This window comes from Ciconia boyciana, chromosome 1 (genome assembly GCF_034638445.1).
Source record: "Ciconia boyciana chromosome 1, ASM3463844v1, whole genome shotgun sequence".
Classification (NCBI taxonomy): Eukaryota; Metazoa; Chordata; class Aves; order Ciconiiformes; family Ciconiidae; genus Ciconia; species Ciconia boyciana.
The window spans coordinates 67,904,910-67,918,380 of record NC_132934.1 but is presented as its reverse complement, the minus strand read 5'-3'; the positions used below and the strand labels follow the sequence as shown (position 1 = coordinate 67,918,380).

Sequence of the window (13,471 nt, the reverse complement as noted above, 5' to 3'; positions counted from 1 at the left end):
GCAAAAATAGGAAGACCTCCGCTGAGGTAGATCTGCTTAAGATTTGGGAAATTCTGAATTAAGTCTCTGCATTATGTCAGATTTTGTTTGTGCATTCGGGCAAATGCTCAGACTTTCTGCCCTTTGGTTTAGAGAGGTAACACTTCTCCCAGGCTGACGGAGCATAGACGCTCGGATGGGGAGGACACGCACGCCCTGGGTCCCGGGCAACTAAGACAGCGGCTGCAGCCCCTTTGCACTGTAACTACACCACAGAGGAGAAGAGAAAACTGCTGAAGCCGAGAAAAAGCAATGAGAAGGACTCAGTCTCGTGAGCGGGTGTCTGAGGAAGCCCACGAGCTTTGCCCAAGCCAGGTTACTTTGAGTTATTACTCATTCCCAAATAGCAGATAAAGGGAGGATATATTGTAAACCTATATGTAGGTAACTGAGGCCCAGATACAGCAGCTACAGAGTCTGATGATGTCATCTCTGGCCCTGACATCAGCCAGGCCCATCTTCGCTTAGTTCAGTGTCTTGCTCCAGCCTTTCCTCTGTAATGGGGAACAGGCCAGGCAGTCGCAGAATGCTCTCAGCCAAAGCCAGTGCACAGAATTCAAAACACAGTAATAAAAGATACTCAGATTTTCCATTCAGGTTTTTACTGTACATTTCAATTACCTACACAGACTGCAGTCAGAACAAAAGAATAAATAATCAAGAAAAAAAGGGTGGTGCCATAAATCAGCACTGAAAATGCAGCTTGTGAATAGCATAAGCATCCAGTACGTTTAGAACGAAATGGAACAGAAACAACAAGCAATAGTACACTGCATAAAAATCCAAAGTGTCCCTGCATCTGGAGTATGGCATGTTATTCCAAGATCTCCCCTTCCTCTGCCCAATATTCACAGGATCTAACAGAGATTGAAGTAGTACAGGAAAGGGCTCATCAGATACACAGAATGGCTTTTGCATGTGGAGATATTAAACGGGACAGGGCTCTCCACCCTGGAAACGGAGTATATATAAAGATACTATAAAATTATGAAGGGCTTGGAGAAGTGAACCAGAGAAATTACTTTCTACTTCTCATCACACAAAGTCAAAGGGCTCCCAATGAAATTATCAGTTTTCAAGCAAAGGGAAAGATTTCTTCATACGGTGTGTAATTAAATTACAGAACTCATTGCGACAAGATGTCCTCAAAGCTGGAGGAGAGAAGGGTTCTAAAAAGGGAATTAGGCAACTCCACAGAGGACGAGCCCGTGGAGAGTCTTAAATGCAGTGCTCCAGATAAGGCATCCAGATCCATAGACTCTAAATCACTGACTGGCACATGTTCAGCATGCACTGTGAGGAAAGATAACCTTCTACTGGCCCCATTCCCATGCTTTCCTTCTCTGTAAGCATCTAGTAATGGCCAGTCAGAAAACAGATAGTAGAGCTAGATGGACTGCTGGTTTGATATGGTGTTCCCACAATGTTCTTCTATTATGTTGACTATACTGATACAAGTTCAATAGACAAATCCTAATATAAAGTAAAAGGAGTTCTATTTTTTCCCTGAAGAAATATCAGGCAAAAATTCCTATACTCATATTCATGCGTAGCACTAGACCAAATGCATGAACAAATGCCTTCTGAGTGGAAAGTTACCTATCACCTCCAAAAGTTTATATGGGCAATGAATGAAGGAATTTGGTTTTCCACATTGAGTAATTCCATGATGGAGATAGCATTCAGGATCATAAGCAGGGTCATGACAGTGAATCCACAGCACGTCAGCCAAGATCAGCAAACAAATGCTGATCTGTAATGGATAGATTAGCAAGACCAGCATTAGCAGCCATTTAGATCACAGACCAGGTGACAGCTTTCTAAAGATGAAAATTCCCAATGTTTGTACCAACAACATTTGTACTCTAAGCAATTAATCTTCTGAAAGAAACACATGACATAATTAACACTGGAGAGAATGGGCGAGAAGCGGGAGAACAAATGAATTGAGCTTGCTACCAAAATACAAAAGAAACATCTCTGCTTCAAACATTTACAGATAACTCACAGGCACAGCAGTGATACAAGCTGCTGTCATGAGATTAGGCAGAGATTACAGTAAATGCAATTAAATCAAGCAATGTCAAAATATTGCAAGAGAACTCAAGGCCATCATTTTACAGCAGCTTTGTCTCTGCAGAAATGCGTAGCATGGTCTTGCGAGAACAATACATGTAACAGTGTTGTATGACTGCATTTTACGGGAGGGAAATAAAGGTAATGTTCCCTCTCCCTTCCACCCCGACTGGTAATTACTCTTTTCCCGAATTTTATTTTGACCAATCAATGAAGTCCTTGTCTCCATGGAAAACAGAGAAGAGACACATTTTTCCTTCTAATTTTCCTCTTCTAAAATGAACACCCAGCAGGTTTGTTGGCATCTTTCACAGATTAAAAGGAACTGTATTTTATTCCATAGTTTTTGTACTAGTACAACCAAAGTGCAACCATAGTTAGTTTCAAAGTACAAACTTTATGCTTAATATTTCCTTACTCTACAACTGATTTGCAAAAACAAGGGATTCATAGGTCACAGAAGGAGAGATTTGAGCAGACTTTCAGGTCCCAGCCTGAACAGGAGACCTATGGCAAACACGCTGCCAACCAAAGCTTTAAACAGAGGGAACAACTGCATTATCCACACGGCAAAAGAATGGTACTTTAAGACAACCAAACCTAACTTTAAGAAAGAAGGTTAAAAAAAAATAAAAACAACCACAACATATTTCACTGGAAGATTTTCATTTAAGCTGCTCCATTATCAGTTCTGGCAGGTGATGAGAATTCATAAGGCAAAGCAGAGCATCGCCAGATGCTGTGAGACCTGTCAGACCTGGAAAGCAAACGTTCGATAGCAGTGTTCCAACAGCCCAAGCGCAAAACTTGTCTTTCAAGGCTCACTTCGGCCAGTATCTGAATTTCAGCACGGATGTTTGGGAATGTGGAATGCATTTACAAGAGTCCCTTCTGTGCTGCAGCTTCCTGGACATTCACGTTCTGGAAATTGCTTAAAAGAATAGCAACAAAAAATCTGCATTTCAAAGATCTGCAGTGGGAGAGAAATGTGCATTCCAGCATTTCCAAGCCAAGTAGAGGATTAAGGTTTCTAATGCATTAGCTGGAAAAGAATATTGGGATAACTGAATTAGAAATGTGAAAGTGGATTTACTACTCCTCTTCTTTAGATTAAGTTGAAGATTAAATTTCTAGTCAGGGAAGGATCTATTCATCTTGGAAAGCATACAGGGAGGATGGGAGAAGCATTAGACATGCTAACAGATTTTGTCTTTTTAAACCAAATATTAAATCTCAACAGCTACTTCACATTAAAAAAAAAAAAATCGAAGTAACACTCATCACACAACTGGAACCATCCACCTAAAGTCATATTTGATGAGATTGGTGTCCTCATGGTTTTGAGCAAATGACTGCTTGTATCAGCCTGTGCAAACCTGAAGCCACATAACTTAGTCCTGAGAGTCTGCTGTCCTTCACTTAATACATGCTGTGATTACCAGGTTCACAGAAGAGACATGGACCAGCTCAGAAAGCGTCATTAATGAGGTAGGTAGTTACAGCTGAATCCTTCACTCCTGAGAACAGCCTAAAAGTTTCTGCTAGGTGTCCAAAAATGTGCCTGGAAGTCAAAGATGTAAGAAGGAAACTGTCCCATTAGATTAGCTCTGGGGAAATACCTGCAGTAATCTGGGTATCATCTATCTTCAGGTGTTATGGTTTGGGTTTTTTTTTTTTTTATTTCCTGGGTGACTGAAATACCGTTCTGTGTCAAACTAACCCAGATTTACTGCAAGGAAAATGACCTGGCAAGCCATTAAGGTTTTTTCTGTTTCTCAGCCACTGTTAATTCCTTGACACTGGTTTACAGGGCTTTCAGAGAAAGGCAATGAACACGGGCATGCTGCTATTTCAAAGGCTGGTTTAATGAGACTGCCATGAACTGTGAATAGAAAGGCAGTGCTGTGAAGTAAAGGGAATGAACAGAGTCTCCCGTGAGTCAGCTCTGGGACACACAGACTGCACCTACAAATTGGGGATTTCCAATTAGCAACACAGGGAACAGAAGAGGCCGACGTACAATGAAGTGACTGGAACTGCAGGGCTTAAACGCAACTCCCGTTAATGAGAGGAAAAAACCCTGCTCCCTCTGCACATGAATGAATAAGCGACCTGCATCTTTCAGAAGATGGGGAAAAAAAACGAAGAAAAATAGCCATTAACTTTTCCTCATGATTCTGTTTTGCACAATGTGGTTCTTTGTCCCAGGCATAGTTTCCACTTACGAATTCACAAAAATGGATTTTCATGGACTAAATTAAAGTCTAAAGAATCTTTAAAAGACTAAAAAGTCTTCCCTAAAAAAAATAAATAGCTAAAACATGTTAAGTCATCATCAGCTAAGAAAAATAACATCAGACTCAGTCTTGCCCCTTTTTTCCCCCAACATTTAATGTACATGAAGCCAAACTACTTAAGTTTATTTGCTGCTTACTGAAATAAACAGGGCCTCTTGATACTATCACATATTAATAGTCCATGGGATATTATTTACTTTCTACTTCCTTCTCAGAAGGATTTAAAAAGAGGGAGAGAGGTGGTTTTCTGTATTGCAAGACAAAAAATACTATCCAGAGTAGCAGTTAAAATGATCTAACGAAGGAAGTCGAATTTAAAACTGAGCCTCTTCTATTCAAACAAGCGCGTGCACAAGTGCCTGTTTTCTATTCATAAATAAGCCAAGAGTGTGAGCAACCGTGCTCTGTGCCACACCGAGCACCAGAGCAGAGCAGGCTCCTGGCTTTTGCCTGGCTCTCCACACTCCCTCCTCCTCAAACCCAGGCAGCAAGCCCAGGGAAAACTCCTGAGTTAGGTACAGGGCGGAGGACAGCCGAATCCCCAAAGCTGGAGAAAAGAGCTCAAAAAGAAACTGTGCTTTGCAGCCCATGGAGCAGAAACCCATGCAGAAGGGAGGAGGAAATAAGCAAAGAGACAGTGAGTGCTGGTAGCTGGAAAACCCCAGAGGGACCTTGACCACTAGCTGGGCAAAGCTGCCACAGGAGGAGACTGAACCTGAAAGACCGGAGTGGGGAGCACGTGGAGGATGCGATATGCAGTACAAGGACGTAGGTGGGGGCCCCTGAATTGGCTGGGCAAGGACTTTGGGGCTAGGAGTATAGGAGGGACCCTGGGAGAGGGAGTTTATCACAGTAGCTTTTGAGGAAAGCAACAAGATCCAAAAGGCAAAGCCTGAGGAGCAAAGACTGGAAGCAATTAAATGACTAAGGAGAAGCAAGCAAGGGAAGAGATGAGGGCAGGCTGGAGTAGACGAGGCAGGACAACAAACCGGGGAGAGAGGAGGGAAGGGGCTGCCAGAAGAAGCTGCACATGCCGGGGTTTATTCCTCTCTGAGTCTGGAAGGAAACATCATGTCATTGTGCCTCCTCTGTCAGCAGAGTCCCCTGTCTCTTAATACTGACTCCTATAGAGCACAACCTACTGCCGCCACCAGCTAGTCTGCTTGCTCAAGAAGCAGATGTCGATGAGGTGGATCCAAAGGTTTCAATCCAACTGTGCACACCCATGTGGCTCCCCACTGCAAAATTTCTGGCTATTCACTTTACTTGTTTTGAAAAGCAAGGAAATTACACATCCAGAAACTATGCCAAAAGTACTTTAAAAGACTACAGACTGAAGCAACAAACTGCGAGGAAATACCAGCACTTGATAGTTTGTACACAGAGAAGTTAATCGAGAAGTTGTTAATCTGTCTCGGAGCAGGACTTGAATAATATGAAGTAAATAGGGCATGGGGCCATGCTCTGGACAAGGAAGAAAAAATATTGAATAGTTGCTCATTAAGTGAGGACCATCCATTCTGGGCAATGAATAGAGTAGGGATCATGCAGGAAAAAATGGTATGCGATAGTGTAATTAAAGACTGTCATAATATAAACACACAACAGAGCCAAAATTAAATCAGGCCTTTCTTACCTGGTGAGTGCATAATTTTGCAGCCTAATGATGCCTCAACATGACTTTTTGTGTATGCATGCAACATTAGTCATCACCATACCAAAGCGGTGCTGTTTTCAAATAAACTTTAGTTAGCAAGCAATGAGTTCTGTTACTTGTATTGAAACAGCACTTGCAGATTTCAAAGATTAAGGCACATAATGCCACAAGCTCACATAAGAGAGACATCCTTGGCTTTTTTGGGGGGAGTCTTAAAACAACAACCACGTTGCACAAATGGAGGTGGAAAAGAAGCATGCATTACTGTGTCTCACCTTCCAGCACACGCTGTGGGAACAGAGAGATGTAATTATTTTCCCAAGATTACACAAGGGTTCTCTGGAAGACAGTCACAGGCCAGAGCACGTAAATCCTTGGCTAAATCCAAGGCTCCAAGCATAGGGGCACCCACCTCTCACCTATGTCTAGACTCTAGCAGAGTCTTCTGGTGGCCTCGGGTACCATCTGAGCATGACAATAAATACATCACTGACTGCAGGCGAAGGAGAAGATTCATGTATTACTGCTAGCAAACATTTCCTAAAAAGACAGGACACGGACACAGCAGTAGCTAGAGCTATTGCTCAGACTCACAATGGAAAAATGGTCTAAAGAACTGAGTTCAGAGAATAGTAAACCACAGGCCAAATCCACCTCTGCAATACACCTCCCCAAAGGGGGCCAAACTTCATTCATAACTTAAGCTTACTAAATAGCAAGAATGGCAGAGCCTTGGAAAACCTGCTACAATTTAAAAAGCTTGCAACACCATAGAAGAAGCATCCCACAGTTACCAGGATAACAATGACATTTAGCTAATCTGTCATCTTTCAGCACACACTGTGCCTTCCTAGGCCTTGGGACTCAGGGTCCTACTTGTATTTTGGGGTGAAATTCTGTTGTCCTATTCTCAGTTTAATTTTAAACATCAATTGCCCCAAAAAATCAGCCTATGGCCAGCAACAATTCAGGACTTCCTTTTCTCTCCTTTCACACGGAGGCAATCCAACACCAACCTTTGCTCAGAGCATCGCAGACTTGGAGCTTGCTCCTCTATTTTCAAAACCTCACAATCCTCAGGAGATGACCAGTGAGAGAGGAAGGCAGGGAGAAGCCTCGGCTGGTGCCATTGCTTAATGCTCCAGGTTACTCATTTTGCTTTCCTAGAGAAGAAAATAATTTTGACTGCTAGACTCCCAGACCTTTTTCACCACAGGCTGAACCCCAAACCAGGCCACTGTCCTGGAATTTCTCCACTAACTATTGCTGCGGTGTTTGCAAAGCCCTATATCCCTTCCTTGCTATTTTGCTGTTGCATGGCATGGATCTTTTAGGCCAAAATAATACATTAATAATAGTTACCTTAGTGTTTTCTCACAGGCATGCAGTGCTTTTTACTGCTGTGCTTTGTGTATGAACGCAACCACCACTGACTGTCAGGGCGTGTGAGTGCAACTAAGAACAACTTACTAAAGTTTAAGAAAGGTGTACCAAACCTAACAGAAAGTGTCTTCCTCACACTTCTATAACCCAGGCAGTTTCATATTCTGAGCCACACCTTCCTATAAAACGCCCTCTAACAAATTCAAGAAAAGGTAAAGTTTGCACACGTGAAATCCCGTACCTGGGAAACTGGTCACACTATTCTGCCTATATCAGTTATGAATCTAGGAAGGAGCATCACACTGTGTGGCAAGGAGAAGCATTAGAAATGCAGCTGAGACTTCTGCTTTTTGAACAGGAATTTCATGTTAAAGCAGAAATGTGCTATACTGTCAAATTAGTTTTAAAAAAAAAATAATCATTGCTACCCAATAATTGGAAAGAGAAGCACCCAGTGAGGAAAAGCCAAATCACCACCAAGCAATTGCTATGTAGTCACACGTTGTGTGTGCCGATGCTTTCCCCCCCACACCTCCGCTCTTCCTTCATGTTGGAGAACAGCATCTGTTTCACCTCAAACGCTGACCGCACATGCTGCGTGGGGACTCAGGGAAGAAACGTTATGACCTCAACATACTTTTCCTCATAGGCTATCAATCTTAGGGCCAGCGCAGCCATCCCTGGAATGCACCACGTTCTGCAGAGCATTTCCATTTTGCTACTGCAAAAGGAAACAACATCGCTGCTGGTTTAGTCATCAGATCACATTTATCCCTGCTATAGCCTTAAGGTTTTCATTGAATTTTGGATCAATGGGGTTTTGTGCCTGAATCCCACAGTGCTAACGAGTAGCGAGCTCCCTCACTCTCTTTTGCACGTACACAGAGATTTAAAGTGATGCTGTTGGGCACAGCTCCAAGTACACCTGCTTCTTCTCTCATTCTGTCACTTGGCAAAAAATTAAGAAAAACAAATGAAAAAAACACAAAAAAAAGGCAAAAAAACCCCCAACAACCGAAACACAAAAAACTAATGCAGCAGTTCACGTACATGGAAAATGGAGCATTAAAAACCGGTCTATTACCCATTCTAAAGGAAGAGTCTCACCAGCTAAATCACCAACAGCAGATGTAATAAAAATCAGTTTCTAGGTCACCAAAGAGAAACAGAGATTTCAGTTTCAGAAGTATGCATGCTATTGAGGAGTCTTGTTTTTCAGGAAGCTTAGACTGTGGGCCCACCACAGGCTCATTTACAAAGCTCAAAACCGTCAGGGTGATCAGGTGGTATGAGGGTGTCCATGGGCTGGACAGCATTTAGCAATGCTCAGTGTGAGGCACGTATGACATGGCATAACTACAACTATATGTAGCCTTGGAACTAAAAAAAAAGTCAAAAAATAGATCTCAGTTTGCAGTGGGTTCAACAAATCAAGAAAAAGAGAATGAGTGACAATAACTAGACACAACTTGCACAAGGGACTGTGAAAACTTGTTGCTTTACATATATCATCCTTGTTAAACATATTCATGGATCTAACAGAGTATCACTGTGGTAAGCAATGAGGCGTTGGCACTGATACTGCTTTTTTAATAGGACACGGATATGTATACCGCACCATTACACTGAAAGCACTGAAGCTCCAGCCTTATCCCAAACAGAAGTACAAGACTGACGTGAAAGTTCCCGTCTGCCCTTCTTCATGTGTGTCACACAGGAGGGCACATACAGTCACAAGCCTCTTTCAGGTCTTATAAACTCAGGCAGATGAATCAAACTCATAAGAGATCCTAGTTACCTCATTTCAGTAGTATATGCCAGCATCCCCCAAAATTGCAATAAATTGTGGTGATAAAACCTACAATTTCATCCAGACTAACTCATTCCTTACTCCTGAAGACACCCAGGACTGCAACCCACACATTCACTGGATAGCTGAAGATAAGAGCAAGTGACAATAAAGCACAGAAATCTCTCTACACCAAAAATTTACATAACTAGCTCCAGTTACCGCTAATTCAACTGATTCCCTTAACTCCTGCATTACATTTTCCTGCATTTTTCAGTTAGCTCTAGTAGCAAGATACATAATATTGTTAAATAGAAACCTAACTGATCACATTAGAAGCACTTAAAAATACAGATTAAGCAGTGAACAACTATTTTATTCTAATAAAGACCTTACAACTAGCAACTTGGTGCACTAGATAAGGTACCTGAAGCTACTTCACTGTGCCCAATCTGCCCTCCAACTTTGGAGTTTTTGAAATATTTAAAGTCTTTTCCCCTCCCTTTTGCCATGGAAGAGACATGAGTCAGAGAAACATCGATTACAGAGGAGAAATTGGGTAATTAATTTTGTATATTTGACAGCAACTTCAATTTTTTTCCTTCTATCTTTTTTCGTCTATAGCAAGGATTTACTTTTTTTTTTTAAGATGGATTGTATTTTAATAGAGCAATTGCCTTGAGCGCTTCCTACTTCATATCATATAATATGCCAATAGCACTAAAGAAAGACAGTGTACAGAAAGTATTTCAACTATTTTAATCTGTCCTGTGAGAGGAGTCAGCAAATGGAAGTAAGGAGAAGGCTGCAGTCATACGATAGCAGTGGTCCACAGACCTCCACATGACATGGACATCATTTTGAGAGTCAGTGACCTGCAATACTTTTAATCTGGCTGTTCCATACTACTGCCAGCACGCTCCACGTGGTTGAGAATTACGAAGATCTCTTGAAATTGCAAATGCTGTAGCAGCACATTTATTTTTTATAGTGACTAGCAAACATTGACATTAGACAAGCAGGCACTGGTCAAATTGCCCAGGCTCTATAAGGCTGTCATTCCATGCAACAAGAAGTTACCCAGCTTTATCCTGCCGTTAGAGGAAACAGGAATTCAGAGCAAGGGAAAAACTAGCAAAGGTTGCCAACAGTGTATTAGAGAAGTTTCTTTCAAAGCAGCATCCATTAACCCATCCCAGGCTTTCTCCCAAGGCTGTCGGGCACAACTCTCACACAAATGTGCGGCAGCAGGCTTCCCTCTCAGCCACTGGGACCAAGCCAGCTCTACTTTGGGCATCCCACAGTGAACCATCACACAACAGGTTGTTGCGAGCGTGTTGTACACAGTCACTTGAAAAGAGAAGCTGAGCAGCTTACACCATGAGAGCCCCTTTTTAAAAATAAAGCAGCTATGTACATGCAGAGCTTGATTTGCCATGTGCAGAAATCCTTTACAGCACTTGAAGAGGCAGCTGCTGAAAAGCAAATGCCAGTTGGCAGTGTGGACGAGTTCCCTCCGAAGCCATCCCACGTGCACGCTCTCTCCAACACAACTTCTGCAGCCTCTCCTGAAGAGGCTGGAAAACCAGAGGCTTTCCCCTTGGTCTAAGAAAGGGACGTTCCCAAAAGCAGGGGCAGAGGGAGGGTGTCTGGAAAAAGTACAAAGCAAAGGAGGGGGGTAAGGAGCAGTAGGAAGAAAGAAAGAAACAGGGGTAAAAGAAAAAAGGAACAAGAAGATGGAGCAAGACAGGAGTCATTTTTTATATTGATATCCTCCACCATAGTATCCATCAGGGAAAATGGAAACAAATACAAGTATCAAGGAGAACAAAAGCATTGAGAGAAACGTGAAGAGAGCAAAGGCCAGGAACAGCAGCTGCACCAGTGTCATGCTCAGGTTACTCCTCCCCACCAAGTCTTAAATTTTAGAGGCAAGATGTTGAAGGAGGCTTTTGGACAGCCCATTCTGGCCTGGCATATCAGAAGGAACCAGAGTCACCCATGCTTTCTAATTGTGCTACTCATTTGGGGATACAGGAGAAGAAATAAATTCAAACAAACAACTTCAGAAGCTGTTCCCAACAGCCAGAAGAGTCTCCATGCCGAGGAGCTAGCACTTACCCACTCCGAAAAGCCTTGATTTCCTTACCATTTTTGTGTCACAGATTCCCACACAGAGAGGCAACACAACCAAACCCCCTCCCTTCCTTGTTAAAAACAAAACCAGAAACCCAACCATCCCCAAGTCAGACCCATCAGACAGAACACCTGCAGGGCAGAAGCTCTTGAGTGGGTTGAACCTTTTAAAGTCCAGGTAGAGGAAACAGACTCTGTGATCTGAGATGTTACAGATCTCACATAACGCCTATATGCCATCAATACTGATGCAGCAAGAAGATCATTTAAAAAAAAAAAAAACACACAAAAAAACCCCACCAACCAACAACAAACAAACAGCTCCTACGGAACTGATTAAAGAGGGGTGTTACGTGGGAATAAAACACTCCCTTTCCCAGGTTTCAGGAGTGCTTCATGGGGCCCATTCAGGTGCCAACCATAAAATGATCAGAGAACTGCAGCAGGTAATTCCTGATCTATTTAAGGAACAAAACACTTTCTCCAAGCAATAGGTAGCACAGGGCAATTTGTTATTACAGGTCTCCAAATTAAATCATAGTGTGAGTGTTTTGTATTCAAAAGCAAAAGTCAGCAACAAAGGGCAAGCTGGGCAAGGGCTATCAGGGAGACTGTGCAAAGGTCAAGGTTAAAAGAAAAAAAAGCCCCACACCTTGGCACAGATCCATGGGGCGGCTGCTGAGTCACACCCCCTTAAATGTTCTTACTACCCCAGTGCTGTTCCACAGGAATAAGAGCACCAAGTGCTGGTCCCGTGCCAGAGCATGGCCCTGAGTTATGGGAGAGCCCTTCCTTCTCCAGTGAGGTACACAACGAACATGCCAAGAACTGCTGGATGCGACTGGTGAAAATTCTCCTGTTACTACCCGAGCCCAGCTCTCACCATTATATGCACATTCTTAGGCATAAAGCAGAAGTGGGCATCCCCTCTATTTTCATATACATATACATAAATATACATACACACGCCTACATGCATGTATATCCACATGCAGAAATTATACTTACAGACATGCATATATATAGATATATAGCAATATCACATAGTACGCTGCTCATGCTGAGCTCACCTCACTTCCAGCATTATTGTATACATGCACATATTCCCCCTCCTCACATTGAAACTAGCATTACAGTTTTGGCTTTCTCCGTGGAGAAGCTGGGAAGGAAAGCATTGCCTACCAATATCATATTAGGATAGAAAGTCTCAGGACATGGACAGTCGTCAGATATTCTTCTCTTCCCAAGCAGAAGAAAAGCACTTTTCAATTCCCTCCTCTTTCTTCCCTTAACCCTCCTTCCACGTTCTCCTCTCTTCCCTCTCCAGTAGCATCAGAAAAATTACAGCACATTTCAGGATAAAAATGGCTAAAACAAAGTGAATGACTTGACATTTTAAGGTAGGATCAGCTGCAAACTAAACCACAATGGAGCAGCAGGTAGCCAGCAGTACCTCCGAATGGCCCACATGGCTTTGCTGGGCACAGAAAGGCCACCGCTCCGCTGCTCCTCGGGTGACGCCGGGTGGCAGGAGCTCCAGGTGCCCCGGTGAGCAAAGCGATGCTTCCCATTCTCCCGACCGGCCGGAGGGACCTGCAGCGAGGCAGGGGGAGAAGCCATGGGCTGCCGGGCAGGTCTCTGGTGGATCCTCCCATTTCTCCTGATGATGCATGCAGAGAAAAGGGAAAAAAAGAGGGGAAAGGGGAAAGAAAAGGATTTAAGGATTTTTATTTTTCACCTTTACTTATCAAAAGGTTGAACATTACGAAGACAGCACAACACGGTATTTAACCACAACAGACGACATTTTATTTAATCCAAAATACAAAGTCTTTGTGTGCTGGGAGGACAGGAGTTATTAGTTCCTAACTAGATCTAGAGGAAGAGACCCGACAGCAACAGAAGACGAGCACTCCCGTATCAAGCTGTTCTCTGGACCTCTGGTAAGATGGGAAGCACTGTGAGAAAGAATATGGTGCCATTCCTAATTTTTTGCTGCAGAAAATAATTGGTGTTCTGCCTCTTTTAAACAGAAAACAAATCTGTACAGGTTGGAGGAAGGAGCAAGAGGAGATTAATTTCAGCAGCATGTAG

General features: G+C 42.9%; 1 protein-coding gene across 1 annotated transcript in view; it reads right to left on the bottom strand.

The window, feature by feature from the left end:
* The window catches only part of TMTC1 (transmembrane O-mannosyltransferase targeting cadherins 1), a 147,799-nt gene that overhangs the window by 116,593 nt on the left and 17,735 nt on the right, over nt 1-13,471 (bottom strand). The window contains exon 5 of the mRNA XM_072872770.1: nt 12,831-13,037. Within this exon, the coding sequence (XP_072728871.1) occupies nt 12,831-13,037 (207 nt within the window). The remainder of the gene's footprint in view (nt 1-12,830; nt 13,038-13,471) is intronic.